Source organism: Balaenoptera musculus, chromosome 3 (assembly GCF_009873245.2).
Source record: "Balaenoptera musculus isolate JJ_BM4_2016_0621 chromosome 3, mBalMus1.pri.v3, whole genome shotgun sequence".
NCBI classification, from domain to species: domain Eukaryota; kingdom Metazoa; phylum Chordata; class Mammalia; order Artiodactyla; family Balaenopteridae; genus Balaenoptera; species Balaenoptera musculus.
Genome location: NC_045787.1, coordinates 55,964,225 through 55,989,355, shown reverse-complemented (window position 1 = coordinate 55,989,355; position 25,131 = coordinate 55,964,225). Strand labels below are relative to the sequence as shown.

The following is a 25,131-nucleotide window of genomic DNA, read 5'->3' as shown; positions in this document are numbered from 1 at the left end:
TTTTGGAATTCAGAATTGTGGATAAGGGATGTGAATATTATGTCCAGCCCAGATTACTTACAGCCTCCAAAACTGCCCATTTGATGTCTCCACTTAGGTATATGCAGCTCAAAATTAACATGTTCAAAACTGAACATCTCACGCTCTTCCGACCCCTCAAACTAACAACTCTTCATCTAGCCTTTGCCATTCATCTCTATACACATAGGCTTACAAGCCAAAACCTGGAAGAGATCTTGAATCCCTTTAGAATTCTCCCATTCACCCTACCCCTGCCACCTCCAAATGCATTCACTTGTCTCCTTCTCCAAGGCCACCACACTGACCCTCATCCTTCTCACTGGACTATGACACTGCCTTCCAAATTGGACTCTTGATTCTCCTTTGGCCTCACTATAATCCATTCTTCACGAAACTGTCAGAATTAGCTTTAAAAATGCAGACCATATCATGTCACGCCCCTGCATACAGCTCTTCAATGTATTCCAACTGCTCTGGGAGAAAACCTAAACCCTCACTAAAGCCTGGTCCTTGATTATCTCTTTAACCTCATTTCTAACCACCATCTCTCCTTACTCAGTTTCAGTAAGCATTTTTTACTTTCTAGAATGTGATCTCTCTTTTACACATCTGGGTCTTCATATCCACTGTCCCCAATGCCTAGAACACTCCTGCCCTAGAATGAGTCTCTTACTGACTCTTCAAATCTCAGTTTTAAATGTTACTTCTCCAAAATGGACTTTCGTTAACTCCCTAATCCAAATTAGGTCATCCCTCTTATTCTATCTCATGGAAGCTTGTTCTTTTCCTTTGTAACATTTATAATAATTTGTAACTTTATATTTAAGCATATATTTAATGTCTGTCTCCCTCCCCTATACTGTATACTCCATGTAGAGCAGAGAGAATTTGTTTTATTTACATATATATTGTATACACCCAGCACTAGCACAGTGCCCACAACAGGGTAAGTAGAGATGGATGCATTATGCCTGCACACAAGCATGTAAGCCGTCTGTTTCTGAGGTGTGAATCATTCACCACTCCAAGCGAGAAGACTCCCTAGAATCCAAAAAGTCAGATTCATAAAGTCCTTCTTCACACTTACAGAGTGCCTACCATGAGCTGAAAACTGTTTTAAGTGCTGAGGAGATTGCAGTAAACAAATCAATCCCTGCTCTTACAGAACTTATATTTTAGTGGGGGGAAGACAGACAACAAAAAATATGGGTAGAGGAGCCAGTGTGCTCCACCATATTTCTAGCCCCTCAGACATGATGACTAAGAATGTTCTAAGAAGAGGTTCCTCCACCAGCCTCAGTGCCAGAGTGAAGAGCTAAGCCATGATGAACAAGTAGCGTGATAACAAATAAACACTTGCTATTGTAAGCCACTGAGATTTTGGGGGTTCTCTGTCACAGCAGCATACCATCCTATCCTGTCTGACAGTAAATTAAATGCATGGTGTCAGATGATGACAGGTGCTAAGGAGAAAAACAAAACAAGAAAAGAGGACAAGAGGTGAAGGTAGAAGTTCTGGGTATAATTCATAAAAGCACCCATCATAAATCTAGGCCTTTAACTAAGGCTCTAAGAACATCAAATTGAATATAATTTATCCCAAGCATATAGGAAACAGACTTTTTTTAACTGATTGTCTGTCTTCCCTTACTAAAATGGAAGTTCTATGAGAGCAGGGATTCTTGATTGTTTTGTTAACCACTGTATCCTCAGCACTGAGTCATTTCCAGTTTTCTTAAGTATAAGTCAATTTTAAAACCCATACATAATCATTACTGTCTTCATCATCTACCAATGTCCTCATTTTCTCCAATGCTCTTTAAACATTCCAGTCAATCTGAATAATCCCTTATGATATTGTAACTATTGATTCTTGGTCTTCAATCTCCAAAACAAGATGTATATTTTTAAAACAGCATTATTAGAACACTGAGATTGTGCATTTTAACATTTTCTAATACTAAAAAAATTTATGACAGAAAAATTATATTATTTTTATCAGTAATATAATTTATTATAATTTATAAACAATAAACACAAATATCCTGTTTTAGATTTAAAGACTTAAAAATACCAACCTGAGCTGTTTCTGTCATTTTCTGTTCAAAATCAGCTTTTGCTAATGCATATTTTTCCACATAGAGTTTATAGGTATCCGTAGCTTTCTTAGATTTAACAGCTGCCTGTAACAAAACAGAAACATTTTGAACTATACAAAATATTTTTTATTTCCTGATATAAGTTTATATGAAATAATAATTTAAGTGCATTTTAAGAAATGAGGCCTATGTTGAGTTCAAGCTGACAAAAACTAATACCTTTTTACAAATCCTCCTTAGCAGTATTTTTTGTTACGGTCACACAATAATGCAGAAATTAAATGCTAATTCTCTTGTCTGATGGAACGTGCTTTAAAAAGTTTAAATACTCCCATTTTATAACTCAGAGTAAGATCACACAACCACATAATAGTACAATGTTACTAAAAATTCAACGAACAAAAATGTGACAATACCCTCAGAATATGCTTGACACTCCTTTACACACCTGTGAGTCTTCCTTCCTTCCACAACAGATATTCCATTTAATGTCTGATCGGTGACTATAAAGCTAGCTCAAAAGTTGAAAAAAAAAATCAATTTTCCTTGAGGTTTCTCAGTTTCCATTGTGCTCCAGAAAATCTATAAATCTGTTTTTAATCATTGCCTATTTTTCAAGAAATTGTTACTGCATTATTATAGTTCTAATTTTATCAAAGTTACTTATTCAATAAAAACTTAATAATATGTTAAATATTAGGCAGTGAGGAATATGAATACAAATTATATAGGGATCTTTTCTTCAGGGACTTCATAGAAGAAGTATAACCTATACATAAACAGCTAGAAATTGGTGGAAAGTAACAAAGAAGTAAAAACAAATGGAAGACGGACATTAAAGAAGAAGAAAAACTATGTGTCACTTGTAGGTTGGGGCAGACATGTGGCTATCAAGAAACCTGATTATTCTCAAAGGGCTGATCAATTTGGATACAGGAAGTTTGAAGGGAAGGGGTGTTGAAGTAAATAAGAGTTTAAAGAAGATCAAAAAAAGAAAAGCTACAGGATTTCAAGATAAAACATCTCCACTTTCATGATGAGGTAAGAGCGGGTCTGCTACGAGTGAAGAAGAGTAGGGTAGGGTTGGGAACTTCAGGAGAATAAAGAAAGTTTCAAACCATGGCTGTGGAGAATGCAACTGGTAATAACTACAGGAGTAAAAGTCTTGCAAAGAGCCACTGAGGGCTAGGCTGCAAAACTTGGAATTTGTGCAGAGCCAATCAGAGCCAGTAGGTAATTATCTCCAGCTATGTTCAGGAGTCTAAGAATAAGTATTAGAAACAGAAAGTTGGGTTTACCTGGAGGTTTGGGGTTGGCAAGAGATGCATACAGTCTTATTCTCTAAAAAGGCAACTCTGTACTCTCTCTAAAATATAATTGCATATATTATATTAAGCATACATGCTTTATGCTTGTGGGCCTTCTTAAATAAAGAATATAGGATGCCACTTTATCTTGTAGTGTATCAAAACCGTATCTTGTATCAGAACTGGTTTCAGAGCCAAAAGAAACTGGATTCAACTTCTAGCTCTACCAATTACTACCCAGTTGACTTTGTCTTTGAGTTTTATATAGTTCTCTCATTCCTAAAATGGAAATACCACGTATTTTTTTTAGAGCTTTGGCACAGATGAAATGTAATTTATGTAAATGCTTGGGACAGGGACTACAAAATAAATAGTATCTGCTATTATTATGGTTTCTAAAAGGAACATCAACAGGAACATACATCATTATATTTTGCTGTTACATTTTGCTGTTATTATATCTAAGTAAGTGTCTAAAACCTACAATGATTTTCTAGTTTGCTCCTATGGACCTTTTTTTAAACTCTCTTCCCATTGTCTAGCCGTATGACATTATTTTATACTACTGTTAATATACTTCCTCTAACATCCTTGCCCTTTCAAACATTTAACCATTAGATGAGATGGATATTTAGAGTTTACAAACTACCTTCACGGGAAGTCCAGATAACCAAGTTTGCTAGAATTTATTTTAAAAACAATTTTAATGCCATGGTTATCTGGGTTTCCTTTTGGATTTTGTTATGCCAAGAGACTTGGAAGAAGAGAATTTCTTCCAGCTACCTAAATTTTCAGTCTATACAAGAGTAACAAGCAACCCACAGTCCATGGAGTGATTTTTAATAACACAGTCTAGCAAAATGATATATTCCCACTGGGAGCCCCCTCTTCTTTGCTTCTTCTTCATCCTAACACTACTCTTTTTCTCTGCTGCCTATTAAGTTATTGCCTTATAATTTATGTGTCGGCTATTGATAAATACATGAGCTGTGATCACTCCTAGAAGTATTTGAAATTTGAAAGGAAATTCATAAACAATGGAAAAGTCCCCCAAAATATAACTATAATGATTGTGTCCATACTTTTTAAAGTAATTTATTCCATGGGATCTTTCCTGTTTTCTTTTTGCAGGTTCTACACAAAATAAGACACCTCCCCTTCTAAACTTACCATTAAAACCTTTCTCTAGCAGCCTCTTGTTCTGTACTATTCAATAAGTCTTAGCTCCTCAAAAAGAAGGAAGCTTCTTGAAGACAGAGGGGATAATATGTACTTAGCCTTTAAGAACCTTCATAACATCTAGCATGATGACAGGCACATGTTAGAAACTAAAACGTTTATTTACTATGGCATACAAATTCATAATCCAACAATCAGAAAATATGTGAATGAACCATGTAAAAAGGGAAGAACTGAGTCTATAGCCTATATTTAAAGTAAACTCTTAATTTTTATTATACTAATAAACAGGAAAAGTTCAATTAATATTTTGCTATAATGATTATTTTTCCTAGTAGACACATATGCTGCATTGTAGACAACATAATGGTTTCTCACTTACAAAAAAAGAAATAAGATACTCTTTATAAGTTCTAATATATTTTTTACATCAGCTTTCACTCTTCAAAGGTAAACATCGTATGTCAGAATAAGGAAATTACATACCAACTTAAAGAGGCATCTTAGAAAACTGGCAAAAGTAATACTTAGTAATGAATAAATTTTTTTTAAAGAGTTTATTGATTCACAAGGTATTTTAAGTAATGACAAAAAAAATTTAAAGAAAACTAAGGGTATCCTATAAAAGAATATAGAGGACACTTTAGAATGTAATCGTATTCTGGACTTCCCTGGTGGTGCAGTGGTTAAGAATCTGCCTGCCAATGCAGGAAACAAGGGTTTGAGCCCTGGTCCAGGAAGATCCCACATGCCGCGGAGCAACTAAGCCCGTGCGCCACAACTACTGAGCCTGCGCTCTAGATCCCACGAGCCACAACTACTGAGTCTGCGTGCTGCAACTACTGAAGCCCACGAGCCTAGAGCCCATGCTCCCCAACAAGAGAAGCCACTGCAATGAGAAGCCCGCGTACCGCAACGAAGAGTAGACCCCGCTCGCTGCAAACAGAGAAAGCCCGCGCACAGCAACAAAGACCCAACGCAGCCAAAAATTAAATAAATAAATAAATAAAATTTTAAGAAGAATGTAATCATATTGGGAATATATATATTTTTTGAAAGCAAGAAACATCTCTCATAGGAAATGACTATACAGCAACACTCAGTTAAGTCAAAATGACTTTCTAAATGGTATCTTTGCTTAGTAAAACTGTAAATTCTTAGGGTAGACTCACAGAAACTAAATGCCCCAGTAGTAACAAACTTGACCACTTTTGTAAAGTGATTATTAAAAGGGAAGTTGGAGCATAGCAACTTATGCTTTAAAAGCAATAGCTACATTTCTTCTCATAAACAAAAGATTGGCCTTAATAGATTACCTACTGATAACGAAATAAATCCTACATTTTATTCATTTCCTTAGCATTATAAGTTTTCTGATGTACTACCAGAAATATTTCTGTTTAAGTGTCTATAATTTTTATAGTAAACTCCTATGAATCAAATACATACACATAAAATAAGTAAGTACTTTGTCATAGTCCACAAATATGAGTATCTTCCAAATGGTGCTTTATAAAAATAAGGGTTTGTGAATGAAGATGAGAAGCGTACTATGTCATAATAGCCAATAAGTATTTATGTTTTCAAGTTCACCAAAGGAAAAACAGTTCAAAGATCTATGTTTTAAAAAAATCTACATTCATGTTAATAAAGAGTTTATTTATTACAGGCCAAAATAAATTATTTACTTAGGCTTGCATTTGAATATATATAAATCAGAGACCCATTAACACATCTAATACCACAAGCAAAGATATCACCTCTGAGCAGAACAATTAGAAGAAAGCACCCCTTCCTCTTCTTTTCTTTTGGCTGATTTAGAAGATTTAGACTACACTTCTATTCTCTCAGTAGTTAATGCTTAATGTTCATGCTTGACTACTACTAATTCTAATATACCATTAATTGTAACACACACCATTATCCTGTGTACCACTGAAACAGAAAAATACTGTCAAACCATGAAATAATGCTTTCTTATCACTTAAAATTTTTATTTTAGACTTTTAAAAGAGCTCTTCTAGACTTACTTAGAAGTAGATTTTTATTCTTGTGTGATACAGAATTAAAAAGAAAGCAAAATGAACTTTCGAGATACTCCTGAATCTTTTTTCACAGTCAGATTCTGACCCTTCTCAGTTACTTCCAATTCAGGGACTGTTGAGGTCTCTTTTTTTCCCCACATAGTATTATCTTCAGTGTCACCAAAAGCATTACTGACAGAGCATTTCTTAAAAGTGCTCCACTATCATCTCCAGATTTTCTTCCAAACATTGGTGCTCACATTTTCTTGATCTTACCAGGTCTCAGCAAAAGGTTTTCAGACAACAATCAGAACTAATCCTTCCTCAATGCTCTTAAAGTGGTCTGTTAATTAAAATATCAAAGTGTTGCAGTTGTCCAATCATGCCACCAGGTATATAACAACCAAGTTCACAGAGGCAGTGAAACTACACCACAAATGCCACCGTGCCAACAATGATTATATGATACTATCATTTGATGATGCATTCTGATTTCAGAGATGTGAGGAAAAAGATATACCCGGTAGCTTTTAATATTCTCTTTTTCTCTGGTGGCTCGTTCTGAATTTATCTTTATTTAATCTGCTTAATACCAAGAATGTACTTTTGATCTAAGAAATCCTGAGTTTTTTAAATTCTGAAATATTCTGATCTGTTAACTCTTCAAATATTACCTGTCTACCATCCTCTCCATTTTTTTTTCTTCTGAAATCCACATCAGATGAATGTTGGTAACCTTTATTCTCTGTACTATGTTATGGGTGAGTGCCCAAATTCAGTCTTTCACTATATCAGCTCTAAAGTTTGTCTTCTCTGTTGCTTTTTTTAAAATTTCAATAACCATATATTTCATCGCCAAGTTTTCTAGTTAGCTGTTTTCCCATCTACTAGATCTTATTTCATTATCTCTCTCAATTTCTTTAATATACATTTATATTCATTTGCATACCTGAACATCCTCAACATACACGAACGTTTCTGATCATCTATTTTATAAACCTAAATTTTATTTGGAGTGAATTCTTATTCTAATTGTTAAATTTATTGCCATCTGTCTTAGCAGAGGTGTCCCCTGCTTTTCAAAAGTTTGTCTTACAAGTTTGTTTACTTTGCTTTTACAAAAGAATTATATTAGTTCTTGTTTTCACGAACTGAAAAACATTCAAGGAGGATTTTCACTTTTACAAAAACAGGTACAAGAAAAATAGCATTCGGCATTTGTTTTGCAGGAGCCGTTACAGAGGCAGCGCACACCCTGAGAGGCGGTGAGAGTGGCACCGCCAAGCTCCTTCCCAGGATCTACACTCAGCATCGGCCGCCAAGGCTTTGAACTGTGTCTGTAAGCATCTGTGCTTTATCTCAATTTATTTTGTGCATCCATTAGCAAGATGTGTTCTAAGGTACTTGCTTTTCTGCTTACGCCATTTTGGCTTATGAAAGGTTTCACAGGAACACTCTACTGCTGTATAGCAGGGAAAGCTATATTAGATTTCTTAAGATGTGCTTTTGCTCATTTCAGGTGGGAGGGTTCTTGTTTTTTCCCCTCTCTCTTCTCTCTCTCCCTCCACCAGTGATGCTGGAAAACTCTATAGAATACAAGGTAAACATCACCTCCTAGAATTGTGTTATATTCTATCATTTATGCTCACCCATCCCCATTTAGCAGTTTCAGGTTATCTCCTGCCAGCCCTCCAAGGCCCCAATTTAGTATCAGTCTTATAAAGGTAGCTTTTAATTAATTCCCTGGAAAAATATAGGGGATATGATCGAAACAGTCATGAACTGGTTCCTTGGCCTGACTGCCAGTCAGAACTGCATCCTTAAGCCCCAACTTCCAATAATGCTTTAGCCCTTCAGCAGCTCAACAGTCTTTTTTCACTACTTATAGTATCACCAAGTGAGTGGGGTTCCTTGGGCTTCATCTCAAGTGGGGAATATTTAGTCCCCTTTACCACACAAGAGCTAAATTCCACTGCCTAACTTAGGACTTTGGGTCCAACAACCCTGCATAATCAATCTCTACATGCCCTTTTGAGTTTCTGTTCCATTTCTGGTTCATTATGAAGATAATATTCTTCTTTTTGGAGCATGTTATTTTGCTTTATTTTCCCTTTTTATATGTTATTCTTAACTGCTATGCCTGGAATGAAGAGAGTTTTAAAATCATGAACTTACTGTGCCTCATTTTTTACCCCCTCCCAATTTTTATTTATTGCACAAAACACTAAAGGAAACATATTACCCCAAATTCCATCGACTGTTTTGATTTTTCCAGATGCTCTTCTAGTTTTTGCCCATGTATATACACTTTTATAATTATTATAATTGCAACATAATTACAGTTGTTTTTTTTTTACTGGCTATTTCAAATATTCTACAAACTTTCAAAATTATCACTCCCTATGGCTGATTCCTAAATGATATATACCACATCAAACAAGTGGATGGTTAAACTGTTTTGAAAGGGGAAAAAAATCTACTTTCAATCAAAATGAGAATGGGGGAAAGGGTTGTGGTTTACCACAATACTACATACATGGGCTCAAAGTCAGCAATAAATCACCCACAACATATATTTAAAGTTTATCTCAAGTAACTATTGCCTTGCTAAGTCTACCAAAGTCTTGCTTTAAAAAAATTTTTACCTCATTATTAAATCTTACACCAAGCAGCATCTCATCAATTATCTTATAAAAAATATCCTGCACATGTGTCACCGATGTAAAGAAATCATTCCTTTTTATGTATTTGCTAATCTATCTACCATATACAACATATTTTGTAAACCTACTTCTGTTTCACTTAGGTAAATCACTAACACTCAGAGGCACAGTGACTTCATCTTTAATATGAGATCATTCTTGAGTGTTTGAAGATTAAATGCAGTCTTGTATTTGAAAATGCTTTGAAACCACAGAGGTATTATTTTTATTACGATTACCTTTTCTATTTCTCTTTGTGTAGCTCCTTCCTTTTTCAAACGTTCCTGTTCTACACATTTGGCATTGTAATTTTCCTTGGATTTCTGGAGGGCCTGAGTTATGCTCTGAATGGTTTGAACAGCTTCCAGAGTTCCTGCAACTTCTTCTTTAGTCTGTTTGGTATGAAATGATTCATCAAAATGACAGAACTACAAAGCATTCAATATCTGACCAATCAATCCTTTAACAAGGAAAACTGATACCTTTTTATGCGATTTTACTTGTTCTTCTCCATACTTCTGAACTTCTTTTATTAATTCTTGTAATTTTCTAACAAGATCCAAGTGACAATTTGCTAATTTCTCTGTAGATGTTTTGAACACATCCCACACTGGTGCAAATGTTCTAAAGCAAAGAAAACATGGGAATAATTTACTAAAAGGAAAAAAAAAGTCTAAGGCTCCAAAATAGAACCAATGGAAATAATGTTATATTCAGTAATTTTAATTAGTCAAAAGATGAGATTAAATTAAATCACAAATGAAACGACTGACAGCCTGACCTTGACTTTTTTTTAATCCTTGGTTAATTACTTAAAATATTTTTATACCTCAGATACAGAGAAATGAGTTAACTCATATCACAGGTCTGGCCATGACCCTCCCTTAATTATAACGTGTCATTTTCTGAGTTGATGTGGTTATTTAGATTTGTATCAGAAGCCTTTCTAATCACTGTCTACTGTTTAAAACTAACTTATTATCAAATCTAAATTTTAGACTCTTCAAGTGCTCCATTTAAAATGCTTCATCAAAAATAAAAGCTCCTGCGAATTCCCTGGCAGTCCAGTGGTTAGGACTCCATGCTTCCAATGCAGGGTCACAGGTTCGATCCCTGGTCGGGGAACTAAGATCCCGCGTGCCTGCGGTGCGGCCAAAAAAAACAAATAAAATTTAAAAAATAAAAGCTCCTCTGAATTTAAACATGCAAAAGTCAAATTTGCACATGATTTTTTAAGTGCCTTCATCATTAAAATTTATTTAAGAATTATTTTAAAACTGTTATCTGAAACTTTGTTTCATATTTTACCCAGGTACTTCAACAAACACTAACAGAGTCCCCTTTCTACTACACTTGGTATAGAACGTATGACATACTTTCCTACCACTTCCTCTCAACATTGAGAATTTAATATTTTCAACAGGTTCAAGTACTTCCAAGAGTTACTACATTATAATATTTTGAATAATACTTAGGATGCCAAAGGTTAGTTTAAACTAATTTGGTCAGTAGGGAATGATATAAGAATAATTTTATCCTATGCTTTCCTCAAGTACTTCCTCAGAGATTTTCAACAGCACTTGCTTTGCTCTATGATAAAACAAAAACAAATAGCAACAATGATCACTAATGCAAGACGGTAGAGAAAGAAATTACTTATCCTAATATGTACTCTGTGCCAATTACTGCATTTCCTACCCAGTAGGAAAGCTAACTGACAACAATCACTTTAAGCAATAACAAAAAGTTCAAAGAGAATAATTAAAATACTTAAATAGGACTGTTCGGATTAGATCTTACATCACACTTTTAAATCTCATCAGCACTAAATGTGGCAAGTAGTTAGATGGAAAATTCTGAGAGAAAAAAGGACACCTGAAAAGTATCCACTCACTACAGCACCAAAATACATGTACATCACTTCATGTAAACCTGATACATGATAGTCTAGACTTTACAAAACAGGTAAGATGAGAGTGTCCCTTTACTTTACTCAAGGATTATTTACACTGAAAGGAGGTTCAACATAAGATTTCTTTAAATACAGGTTTCTTTAAGGAATTTCAAGTATCATTCCATTTTTTACAGTTTGACATACACAACTTTTTTCTGGTCAGGTAATACAAGTTAATGTACAATGAGCACTAAGAAAGGAAACTGACCAATCCAAAATATGTTTAAATGCAACTAAATACAGAAAGATAAAATTCAATTCTTGCCTAAATATGCATCAGTAAACAAAAACATTAATATTTAAAATCTTTATAATCTTAAGTAACAACACTAACACAAAAAATAAAATATCACCTATTATTCATGAAAGGCACATATTCCAAAGACAGAAATGTTTTCAGTAACTTTATTAGAAAACACATGTTTTTTTCTACCTCCCACCTGGTAACTAAAAATAAGAATTTCCTATATTAAAACCATGGCCTCATACTGAGTGAAGTAAGTCAGACACAGAAAGACAAATATCATATGATATTGCTTATATGTGGAATCTAAAAAAAAGGGGGGGGTACAAATGAACTTATTTACAAAACAGAAATGGAGTCACGGATGTAGAAAACAAACTTACGGTTCCCAAGGGATGGGGGGGAGGAGGGATAAATTGAGAGATTGGGACTGACCTATACACTCTACTATATATAAAACAGATAACTAACAATAGCCTGCTGAATAGCACAGGGAACTCTACTCACTACTTTGTAATGGTCTACATGGGAAAAGAATCTTAAAAAAAACAAAAACAAAAACAGAAGTAGAGTCACAGATGTAGAAAACAAACTTATGGTTACCAGGGGATGGGGTGAGAGGGGGAGAACTGGGAGACTGGGATTGACATATACATACTAGTATATCTAAAATAGATAACTAATAAGAACCTATTGTATAGCACAGGGAACTTTACTCAATACTCTGTAATGGCTTACTTGGGAAAAGAATCTAAAAAAAAGAGTGGATATTTGTATATGTATAACTGACTCACTTTGCCGTACACCTGAAACTAATACAACATTGTAAATCAACTCTACTCCAATAAAAAGTTTTTAAAAATAATAAATAAAAAAAAAAACAAAAAAAATAAAAATAAAAATTAAAAAAAAAAATATTTCTAAAATATCAATCATACTGGAAACCTAAAAGAATGAGTATATGAAAGAAAAATAAATTATTTGTTAAAAAAAAAAACCAAAACCATGGTCAATTGGTTAAAGCTAGCTTCTGTTATTCCAGTTACTTTCTGGCCCTTCTACTGTGGTCAATAAAGAAGAAATTATGTTTTAGAAGAGGTGCGTCTACATGGAGGAGTTAGAAACAGGAGGCTGCCAGAAAAGTGAGGAGAGATATGGAAAAAAGAAGGAAGAATGAAGTTGTATTGTATAGTTTAATAAAGGGAAAAAAGTAAGTTTCATTTACTTTGTGTTAACTGATTCAGCAAATTCAATTATACTTTCTATCAAGTCAAGAATATATTCACATATAGATGCATTTTGAATAAACACATTATATATTATTAAATTTATGAACTATTTTATCCTTAATGGGAACCTACTATTCTCATAAACTTTGCCTAAATCAACATTGAAAGAGTTCTTCAAAGAAATTAACTCACCCAAGTTGTGAATAATTGCTTGCAGATTTTGCTAGTTTTGTCATTGACCTGGAGTACGCCTCTTCTATTGTAGCTCTGTTAAATCAAATTTCCATATTATAATAGCTCTTGTTTAATGACCAAACACATAGCAAAATTATTAAAATACAGTCACAACTGTAGAAACAAAAAGATAACTCAAAGTATATGTTAAAAATAAGTAGGTATGTGGTCATAAATTTCTGGCTTATCTTTAAATGGCCTTCGTGCACATCTACTTAAAGAACTAGTCTGGTATAGAACTAAAATAATGTATTGATATCCCACCAAAAAAACTTTAGTGAAGTCACTCCTCTTCTTTAGTATCAGTGGTTATCGGAACAGGAAGTACAAAAGTACTGTTTCTTGCATTCTCTCTATATACAAACTGATTCAGTATGAAAGTCATTTGTGTTTAATATTTCCTTGGTGTATTTAATATAGTTTTATTATTCTTTAACATTGTGAATTCATTATTATGCACATTTAATGGAACAAGAGATTGAGGACAGTCATTTGCACAAAACTAAGTACGAATTATTAGCAAGTCTGAGATCCTGAACTTCAGTACTTAATCTAGTCTGCGATTAGATCTAAAACACTAACAAGTATTTCACACTAGGATACTGTGTTTTCTATAACTGCTATTCAGCATACAGAATTTTAGGCTAAAAAAATTAAACCATTAAATATAGAATAGAAAAAATTTTTCCTATAGGCACATAACTTACAGATGAAAAATATGACGTTGTCTTGGCCTTCATAACACTACAAAAATTAAGTTCCATCTTACCTCTCCCATAATGACCCTGTCCCTTCTCAATCTGTGCTACCCTTAACAAAGAAACAGCCTACAACCACCACTGCCTTCCAGTTACTTTGATAGCTTCAACTAACATTCTGAGATCAACAAATCCAGATCTCCACCCTGCTCTTGAAGCAAACCATCTGTTTAATATCTAAATGCCTCAAGCATAAGTCGAGCTAGACATCTTAATCATCTCAAGCTCAGAATATCCAAACTAAGCTTATCTCCAGACTCTTCCCCAACCCCACAAAAGCTAGCTCTTTAACAAAAAGCAACTATTAACAGTAACTGCCTCTCACTGATGGCACTGTGATATTTTTCTGCTCCTTTAAACTTTTGTGTGTCTTTTTAATATACTATATTACAAGGGTAGTACTTTGATACTTTTTAGAAAGTTAATACAGAAATAGTATCTCAATGAATAAGTTTAACAGCAAGGAAAAAATGGTTCATTTCCAGTACTAGTGAATTGATCCAAAAACCTTCCAATGAGAAAATGAGAAAAAGCTGGAGAGGTGGGGGGGTGTGCCTAAAAGGCATCAGAGAACTAAAGAGGCAGTTAAGAATCAGCAGGCCAAGACCCAAGAGAAGGCTATCCAGAGAAGAGAGACAGAGAGGTAGGGCAGCTTTTCCCTTGGGGCATCTACAAGCAGCAGCTGATCCTGAGAAGCGGAGCAAAGCCTCACAAGGTAAGGGAGACAAAACTAGTTTCAGACTTGCCAAAGGTGGGAAGCATGGAAAATCCCATACCCTTTAAACTGAGACTCAAAGAGTAAGGATATAAGGAGTTAAGGATGAGCCGTAAGTAGGCAAGCTCTCAAAGGGACTGCAAATATTATCTTTTCAAACTGATATTGGATCCTGCATGGTTGTCTTACATACATTCATACAACCACCAGGTACATAAGGAAACGATGAACCACCAGCGGAAGCAAATTTAACAATGTTCCACACGCTAAGATTATAAAGCTTAGACTTTATGAGTTTATGCATTATGTTCAAGGAGCCAGTCGATTAAATCAAGAATTTCACTAGAGAGCTAGAAATCATTTTTCAAAAGTGGGAGAAAGCACAGCAAATTTGAAAAAAATATAAATTCTATATCTGAAAAATACAATAACCAAAATTAGTATCTCAGTGGATGCAGTTTAACTGTAGATTCAATACACTGCAGTGAGACGTAAACTAGAGAGAGGTGAGAAGATCTATTCTGGATTAAAACTCAGTGAAACATAAACTAGCATAACATGGTAAATCAACTATACTCCAATAAAAATTAATTAAAAAAAGAAAAAAAGTTCAGTGAAACAAAAGAATGGAAAACAGAAGAGAAATAAAAGACAAAGGACAGAGCAAAAAGGTCTAACATAATGTGTAAAGAAAGTAAGAACGGGTCAGAAGAAATATATATTTGCAGAGATAATGACAGAGAATTTTCCAAAACTGACCACAGATATCAAACCACAGGTTCAAGTAGTTCAACAAACCCTAAGAGGATAAATAAAAAGGTATGTACATCTAGTCACACCATAGTAAAACTGCTGAAAGTCAAAGACAAAAGGAAAATCTTAAAAGCAGCTAAACCTTTCCCACCACCAAACGTTACCTTCAAAGGAACAATAATTAGCCTGATAGCTAACGTCTCAACAGTAGATAATGCAATGGTCTTCAAAGAATTTTTTTTTTAATCTTGTAAAATGCAAAACTATAAAATTCCTAGAAAATAACATAGGAGAAAACTTAGATGACCTTGGGTATGGTGATGTCTTTTTAGATAGAACACTATAGACATGATCTATGAAAGAAATCATTGATAAGCTGGACTTCATTAAAATTAAAAACTTCTGCTCTGTGAAAGATGATGTCAAGAAAATAAGAGGACAAGCCACAGACTGGGAGAAATTATTTGCAAAAGACAAATGAGAAAAAGAAATGTTATCCCAAATATACACAGACCTCTTAAAACTCAACAGTAAGAAAACAAAGAACCTGATTAAAAAATGGGCCAAAAACTTTGACAACTCACCAAAGACGATATACAGATGACAGATAAGCATATGAAAAGATGCTCCACATCATATGTCATCAGGGAAATGCAAATTTAAACAAGATACCACTACATACCTATTAGAATGGCCAAAGTCTGGAACACTGACAACACCAAATACCAGCAAGGATGTGGAGCACCAGAAATTCTCATTCATTGCTGGTGAGAATGCAAACTGATACAGCCACTTTGGAAGACAGTTTGGCAGTTTCTTACAAAACTAAACTTATTCGTACCCTACAATCTAGGAATTGTGTTCTTTCCTATATACTCAGAGGAGTTGAAAACTTACGTTCACACAAAAACATGCACACGTATGTTTATAGCAGCTTTATTCATAACTGCCAAAACTCAAAAGCAACCAAGATGTCCTTCAGTAGATGAATGGATAGATGATGGATAAATAATTCATATCCAGACAACAGAATATCATTCAGCATATTACTAAGTGAAAGAAGCCAACCTGAAAATGCTATTACATACTGTATGATTCCAACTACAGCTGACCTTTGAAAAACATGGGTTTGAACTGTGCGGGTCCACTTATACACAGATTTTTTTTCAACAAATACATACTATAGTACTAAATGGTCCACAGTTGGTTGAATCCACGGATACAGAACTGCAGATATGAAGTGCCCACTGTAAAGTTATATACAGATATTCGACTGCACAGAGGGTTGGCACCCCTAACCCCTGTGCTATTTAAGGGTCAACTACATATGACATTCTGGAAAAGGCAAAACTATGGAGACATTAAAACAGAGCACAGACGATTCTAGGACAGTGAAAATACTCTGCAAAGTATTATAATGATGGATATATGTCATCATACATTTGACCAACCCATAGAATGTATAACACCAAGAGTGAACCCCAAGGTAAATGATGGATTTTGGGTGATGAGGATGTATCAATGCAGGTTCATCCTTGGTTAAAAAAAAAAAAAGGTACCATTCTGGTGAGTAATGTTGATAATGGGGGAGGCTATGCGTGTCTGGGGGTAGGGGACATATGGAAAATCTCTGTACCTTCCTCTCAATTTTGTTGTAAACCTAAAACTGCTTCAAAAAAATGACTTTAAAAAAAACCTACCAACTAGAATTCCATACCCAGAAAAAATATAAATGAAAGTAAACCCCTAATAAAATAACAGATCTAGGTGATGAGCATCAATGGCTACTAACATCACAAAAGAGATATAACCAGATATTATATGCCTCTGATGGAAGTACACACCACCGCCGATGAAGTATTCTTGTCAAAATATTGAACTGAGGGCTTCCCTGGTGGTGCAGTGGTTGAGAATCTGCCTGCCAATGCAGGGGACACGGGTTCGAGCCCTTGTCTGGGAAGATCCCACATGCCGCGGAGCAACTGGGCCCGTGCGCCACAACTACTGAGCCTGTGTGTCTGGAGCCTGTGCTCCGCAACAAGAGAGGCCGCGATAGTGAGAGGCCCCCGCACCGCGATGAAGAGTGGCCCCCGCTTGCCACAACTAGAGAAAGCCCTCGCACAGAAACGAAGACCCAACACAGCCAAAATAAATAAATAAATAAATAATAATTAAAGGTGCTAATAATTTAAAAGAAAAAAAAATATTGAACTGAATTTGATCTAGTTGCTACATTCAAATAACAATTTATAAGAAATATAGGAGTAAAGGAAAATGTTAAATAAAACTATGAATATGCAATTAGCATATTCCAGGATTTGGGACCCTCTATAGAACAAATAATTTGGTTTCTTAAACAAAAAAAAAAAGTAAGGAAGGAGTGAGGAGAACTACAGATTAAGAGACTCAAAAATCATATCAATTAAATATAGTGTATAACTCTTGCTGGGATCTTGATTAGAGGAAATCAATTATGTGTATCGTGTGTATATATGGCAATCGAGAAAAAGTGAGCACCGACTGGTATTTGGTGATATTAGGAATTAATACTACATCTTTAGATAAGGTAACATACTGTGGTTATGTTTTTTAAACAGCCCTTATTTTTCACAGACACGACTGAAATGCTAATGGATGAAATGCAACGTTTCTGAATCTGAGATCCACTTTATAACAATTCAAGAGTAGTGGTATGGGACTTCCCTGGTGGCACAGTGGGTAAGAATCCGCCTGCCAGTGCAGGGGACACGGGTTCGAGCCCTGGTCCAGGAAGATCCCACATGCCGCGGAGCAACTAAACCCATGAGCCACAACTACTGAGCCTGCACTCTAGAGCCTGCAAGCCACAACTACTGAGCCTGCGTGCCACTGAAGCCCATGCACCTAGAGCACGTGCTCCGCAACAAGAGAAGCCACTGCAATGAGAAGCCTGCACACCGCAACAAAGAGTAGCCCCTGCTCACCACAACTAGAGAGAGCCCACACAGAGCAACGAACACCCAACGCAGCCAAAAAAAAATAATTAATTTCAAAAAAAGATCAACTAGGTTAGATATTAAAAATATTTTTTAATTACCATTAATTTTGTTAGATGGGTAATATTATTGTCTTCTAAGTCATTAGCTGTTAGAAATACATACATAGGGACTTCCCTGGTGGCACAGTGGTTAAGAATCCACCTGCCAATGCAGGGGACACAGGTTTGATCCCTGGTCCGGGAGGATCCCACATGCCGCGGAGCAACGAAGCCTGTGCACCTAGAGCCCGTGCTCCTCAACAAGAGAAGCCCACGCACCACAATGAAGAGTAGCCCCCACTTGCCGCAACTAGAGAAAGCCCGCGTGCAGCAATGAAGACCCAACACAGCCAAAAAAGAAAAAAAAAGAAAAAATTCTCTGGCCTGCAGACCTGTCCATAGGATCAAGCTGCATATTTAAAAAAAAAAAATAAAAAGAAACACATACATAAGTATCTATGGATGTAATAATTTGATGTCAGGGAACTGTTTTAAACAAGAGTGTCAAAATACTAAAAACCGTTGAAACTATATTATAGTTCATTACTTAGTGGTTTGTAATACTTTCTCTATTTTTTTGGCTAAGTTTGAAATTTTTCAAATAAAAAGCTAAAGAAACACACAACAAAAATGGCATATAAGTGTATATTTCCACAATAAAAAGTGTTTTAAAAATAGAAAACTTTTAATTTCCAGAGTAAAAAGTTAAACACACACACACACAAATGGCATATATAAAGCATGTAAGTCAGGAGGTGGTAGTATTCTCAGGTTCCTGCATTTTCAGGAAGATGATAAAAGTACCAATTATTATTAGAAATTAATACATCAAGGAAATATGTTATAATCTCTAGGATAACCACTAAAAGAATGAGGCTATTACTGCTAAGGTGATAGAAGAAAAAAAATTAATAGAATAAAAAAAAAATTTTTAACCAGACAAAGACACTACAAAAAAAGAAAATTACAGACCAATATCACTGATGAATATAGATGCAAAAATCCTCAACAAAATACTAGCAAACAGAATCCAGCAACACATTAAAAGGATCATACACCACGATCAAGTGGGATTTATCCCAGGGATGCAAGGATTCTTCAATATACGCAAATCAATCAATGTGATACACCATATTAACAAATTGAAGAATAAAAACCATATGATCATCTCAATAGATGCAGAAAAAGCTTTTGACAAAATTCAACACCCATTTCTGATAAAAACTCTCCAGAAAGTGGGCATAGAGGGAACCTACCTCAACATAATAAAGGCCATATATGACAAACCCACAGCAAACATCATTCTCAATGGTGAAAAACTGAAAGCATTTCCTCTAAGATCAGGAACGAGACAAGGATGTCCACTCTCACCACTATTATTCAACATAGTTCTGGAAGTCCTAGCCACGGCAATCAGAGAAGAAAAAGAAATAAAAGGAATACAAATTGGAAAAGAAGAAGTAAAACTGTCACTGTTTGCGGATGACATGATACTATACATAGAGAATCCTAAAACTTCCACCAGAAAACTGCTAGAGCTGATTAATGAATATGGTAAAGTTGCAGGATACAAAACTAATGCACAGAAATCTCTTGCATTCCTATACACTAATGATGAAAAATCTGAAAGAGAAATTATGGAAACACTCCCATTTACCATTGCAACAAAAAGAATAAAATACCTAGGAATAAACCTACCTAGGGAGACGAAAGACCTGTATGCAGAAAACTATAAGACACTGATGAAAGAAATTAAAGATGATACCAACAGATGGAGAGATATACCATGTTCTTGGATTGGAAGAATCAACATTGTGAAAATGAGTATACTACCCAAAGCAATCTACAGATTCAATGCAATCCCTATCAAATTACCAATGGCATTTTTTACGGAGCTAGAACAAATCATCTTAAAATTTGTATGGAGACACAAAAGACCCCGAATAGCCAAAGCAGTCTTGAGGGAAAAAAATGGAGCTGGAGGAATCAGACTCCCAGACTTCAGACTATACTACAAAGCTACAGTAATCAAGACAGTATGGTACTGGCACAAAAACAGAAACATAGATCAATGGAACAAGATAGAAAGCCCAGAGATTAACCCACGCACCTATGGTCAACTAATCTATGACAAAGGAGGCAAAGATATACAATGGAGAAAAGACAGTCTCTTCAATAAGTGGTGCTGGGAAAACTGGACAGCTACATGTAAAAGAATGAAATTAGAATACTCCCTAACACCATACACAAAAATAAACTCAAAATGGATTAGAGACCTAAATATAAGACTGGACACTATAAAACTCTTAGAGGAAAACATAGGAAGAACACTCTTTGACATAAATCACAGCAAGATCTTTTTTGATCCACCTCCTAGAGTAATGGAAATAAAAACAAAAATAAACAAATGGGACCTAATGAAACTTCAAAGCTTTTGCACAGCAAAGGAAACCATAAACAAGACGAAAAGACAACCCTCAGAATGGGAGAAAATATTTGCAAATGAATCAACGGACAAAGGATTAATCTCCAAAATATATAAACAGCTCATTCAGCTCAATATCAAAGAAACAAACACCCCAATCCAAAAATGGGCAGAAGACCTAAATAGACATTTCTCCAAAGAAGACATACAGATGGCCACGAAGCACATGAAAAGATGCTCAACATCACTAATTATTAGAGAAATGCAAATCAAAACTACAATGAGGTATCACCTCACTCCTGTTAGAATGGGCATCATCAGAAAATCTACAAACAACAAATGCTGGAGAGGGTGTGGAGAAAAGGGAACCCTCTTGCACTGTTGGTGGGAATGTAAATTGATACAGCCACTATGGAGAACAGTATGGAGGTTCCTTAAAAAACTAAAAATAGAATTACCATATGACCCAGCAATCCCACTACTGGGCATATACCCAGAGAAAACCGTAATTCAAAAAGACACATGCACCCGAATGTTCATTGCAGCACTATTTACAATAGCCAGGTCATGGAAGCAACCTAAATGCCCATCAACAGACGAATGGATAAAGAAGTTGTGGTACATATATACAATGGAATATTACTCAGCCATAAAAAGGAACGAAATTGAGTCATTTGTTGAGACATGGATGGATCTAGAGACTGTCATACAGAGTGAAGTAAGTCAGAAAGAGAAAAACAAATATCGTATATTAATGCATGTATGTGGAACCTAGAAAAATGGTACAGATGAGCCAGTTTGCAGGGCAGAAGTTGAGACACAAATGTAGAGAATGGTCATATGGACACCAAGGGGGGAAAACTGCGGTGAGGTGGGGATGGTGGTGTGCTGGATTGGGCAATTGGGATTGACATGTATACACTGATGTGTATGAAACTGATGCCTAATAAGAACCTGCAGTATAAAAAAACAAACAAAACAACTAATACTAAACTTTCATTGGGTTATTTGTATGGAAATATGTTAATATAAATGTTTCAGACATTACATGAAATTTTTAAAAATCTTATATTTGTATTTGTATGGAAATATGTATGGAAATATGTTAATATAAATGTTTCAGACATTACATGAAATTTCTAAAAATCTTATATTTGTATTTGTATGGAAATATGTATGGAAATATGTTAATATAAATGTTTCAGACATTACATGAAATTTCTAAAAATCTTATATGTTCTGGTATAATGTTATAAGTAATAATCCTAGTTATTACTTTAAAACGTATATCTCAGAAATAACTAATTTTCTTGTCAACTGCATTATTATGAACTTTCATCAAATCTTTAACCGTGGTCATTTTTAAGTCTTTTGTCATTTACAGACAGTTCTGGGTGTATTCTGATGATTTTGCAAATATGTTCCTATAAAAGGGTTTCATCTTCAAGAAATTCATGGAAAAGACTCTGACAAGTACAGGTTTCTGGTAACTGACTGTACTGCTGAACTGAATGAATAAGCATTTTCAGAACTCTAATGAAAAACTGATGAACTCATAAAAGTGCTAACAAAAGATCAAGATGAAAAAAAAATTAATTACATGGGACTGAGTGAACTGATGAGGATGAGTATAATTTTTGTGACTTTCTGTCTGAATTTAAAAAAAAAAAAATCCCACAAGGACTCAGAGGCAAAGAATATACAAATCAATTTTCACTGCAAAGTAAAGGAGCTGTTACAGTGGAGGATTACTGGACTGAATGTCAATATTATGACATAGTATGAGTGTGTTTCATGTTTGGTAATTGCAATCATTGTTGCTTTTGTTGTGGTCATCCATGTACAATGCTTGGTGTCAGTCTATTTATGTCTTGTAAAAATAAAATACAGTGTGTGTGTGTGTGAATAAAAAAAAAAAAAAAAAAAAAAATTTTTAAGGCCAAAAGGCAAGAATGAGGAGGACAAAATATAAAACAAGTAGGATAAATAGAAAAAAAATACTAAAATACTAAAAGAGTTCGCAAACTGCAGCACCATCAGCAAATCTAGCCAATTGTTTGTCTTCATAAATAAAGATTAGAATACATCCATGCTCATTTATTTACATGTTGGTTACAGCTGCTTTTGTACTAAAAGAACAGAGCTGAATAGTTGCAACAGAGACCAGACCACACACAAAGCCTTTACACAAAAAGTTTGACAACCTCTGACACAACAAATTTGAACCCAAATATATCTGCAAATATACTGTACGTAAAGGACTAAATGCTCCAATTAAAGAATAAAGATTGTGAAAATGGCTTTAAAAACAAGAGAGAAACATATCTACACCACAAGAACACAGCTAAGGAAAAAAATGCAAACACTATGCAAACACTAACCAAAAGCAAACAGATGACACTTTAATAACAACAAAGAAGACTTCAAGGCAAAAAACACTGCTAGAGGTATAAAAGGACACTGCAGAATGAATGGAAAAAAAAAGATGTCATAGTTCTAAATTTCTATCCATCTACTAACATGGCCCCAAATATATAAAGCAAAAATTGGCAGAACTACATGGATGAACATTCACAATCAATAAGAAAGATTTTCAAAACAGCTCTTTCAGGAACTGATAAAATGAGCAGGATTAAAAAACAAAAACCAGTGAGGACATCTTATAGTTGAACAACAGAATTCACAAACTTAACCATAATAAATACATATAGAACTCAATACCCAACAGATGCAAAATATTTTCAGGTACATAGAGATATTTAGTAAACTGACTCTACCCTGGTCCATAAACCAAGTGTCAACAAATTTCAAAGCGTTGAAATCATACAGGTATGTTCTCTAATCACAATGCAATTAAGCTTGAAATCAACAGGAATATACCTTTAAAAATCAACACATATTTGGAAATTAAGAAATGCACTTCTAAATAACCCACAGAGGTAAGAAAGAAAACACAATGAAACTTTAAAAATTTAAACAAAGTATAATGAAAATCCTATTTCTCAAAACTAGTGGAGTACAACAAAAGCTATGCTTGAGAGAAATTTATAGAGTTAAATGAATATGTCAGAAAAGAAAAAAAGTTGAAAATCATTAAGTTAAGCATCCATCCCCCAAAATTTAAAGAACAGAAAACTGAACACAAAGTTGAAGGAAATAAAGAAGTTAATGAAACAGAATATAAATATATAAAAAGAGAAGATCAACAAAATCCATAATTGGTTCTTTGTACAAACTATTAAAAACAACAAACATCAAATGAGACTGATCATGAAAAAAGGGAGAAGGAACAAATAACCAATATCAGGAATAAAAAGTGGGACGTCAGTACGGATCCTGTAGACATTTTTAAAAGTTCATTGAAGAATATTAATAACTTTTTGCCAATAAATTTGAAAATTTACATGAGATAGGAAAACGCCTTAAACTATAACTTATCAAACTCACAGAAGAGCTGCAATATCTGAATAGTCCTGTAACTATTTAAAAAATTAAATATGTGATTTAAAACCTTCCTACAAAGACAGTTTCAAGCCCAGATGGATTTACCGGAAATTCTATAAAACACATAAGGGGGGCTTCCCTGGTGGCGCAGTGGTTGAGAATCTGCCTGCCAATGCAGGGCGCACGGGTTCGAGCCCTGGTCTGGGAGGATCCCACATGCCGCGGAGCAACTAGGCCCGTGAGCTACAATTACTGAGCCTGCGCGTCTGGAGCCTGTGCTCCGCAACAAGAGAGGCCGCGATAGTGAGAGGCCCGCGCACCGCGATGAAGAGTGGCCCCCGCTCTCCGCAACTGGAGAAAGCCCTCGCACAGAAACGAAGACCCAACACAGCCATAAGTAAATAAATAAATAAATAAATAAAAATTTAAAAAAAAAAATAAAAATAAAAAAAAAAAACACATAAGGAAGAAACTATAATCCCCCACAAATTTTTCCAGAGAATACAAAAATAGGGTATACTCCCCAACTCATTTTATGAAGCCAACAAACCTTGATTAGTAAAACATAAGAAGGATATTTAGAGAAAGGAAATTTTCAGGCCAATCTCACTGATAAATACAGATGCAAACATAAGAAATAAAATAGTAGCAAACTGTTCTACTAATGTATAAAAATGATAATACATCTCCACAAAGTTTGGTTTATACCAGGAAAGGGAAGTTAGTTTAACATTCAAAATTCAACGTAATTCAGACTAACAAAAGAAAACAAAAGAAAGAAAACATCCATTCATGATTTTTTTAGAAAGGAAAACAAAAGCCTTACCAAAATAGTATGTAGAATTTCCATAATCTGATAAATAGCAGGGAAAAAAACTAGAATAAATATTTAAGAGTGAAATGTGAGACTGGGAACAAGATAAGGATGCCTATCATCACCATTTCTATTCAGCATTACACTGGAGGTATTTGCCAGGGCTATAAGAAAAAGAAATAAAAGGTATAAAAAGGTATTAAAAAGGGAGAG

General features: G+C 34.8%; 1 protein-coding gene across 2 annotated transcripts in view; it reads right to left on the bottom strand.

Annotated features, from left to right (window-relative positions):
- FCHO2 (FCH and mu domain containing endocytic adaptor 2) overlaps positions 1-25,131 on the bottom strand; it is a 116,467-nt gene that overhangs the window by 72,476 nt on the left and 18,860 nt on the right. For both annotated transcript variants that reach the window (XM_036846400.1, XM_036846399.1), the window contains exons 3-6: positions 12,952-13,026; positions 9,815-9,956; positions 9,572-9,724; positions 2,100-2,204 (exon numbers count right to left, since the gene is read on the bottom strand). In XM_036846400.1, coding sequence (XP_036702295.1) covers positions 2,100-2,204; positions 9,572-9,724; positions 9,815-9,956; positions 12,952-13,026 — 475 coding nt within the window. The remainder of the gene's footprint in view (positions 1-2,099; positions 2,205-9,571; positions 9,725-9,814; positions 9,957-12,951; positions 13,027-25,131) is intronic.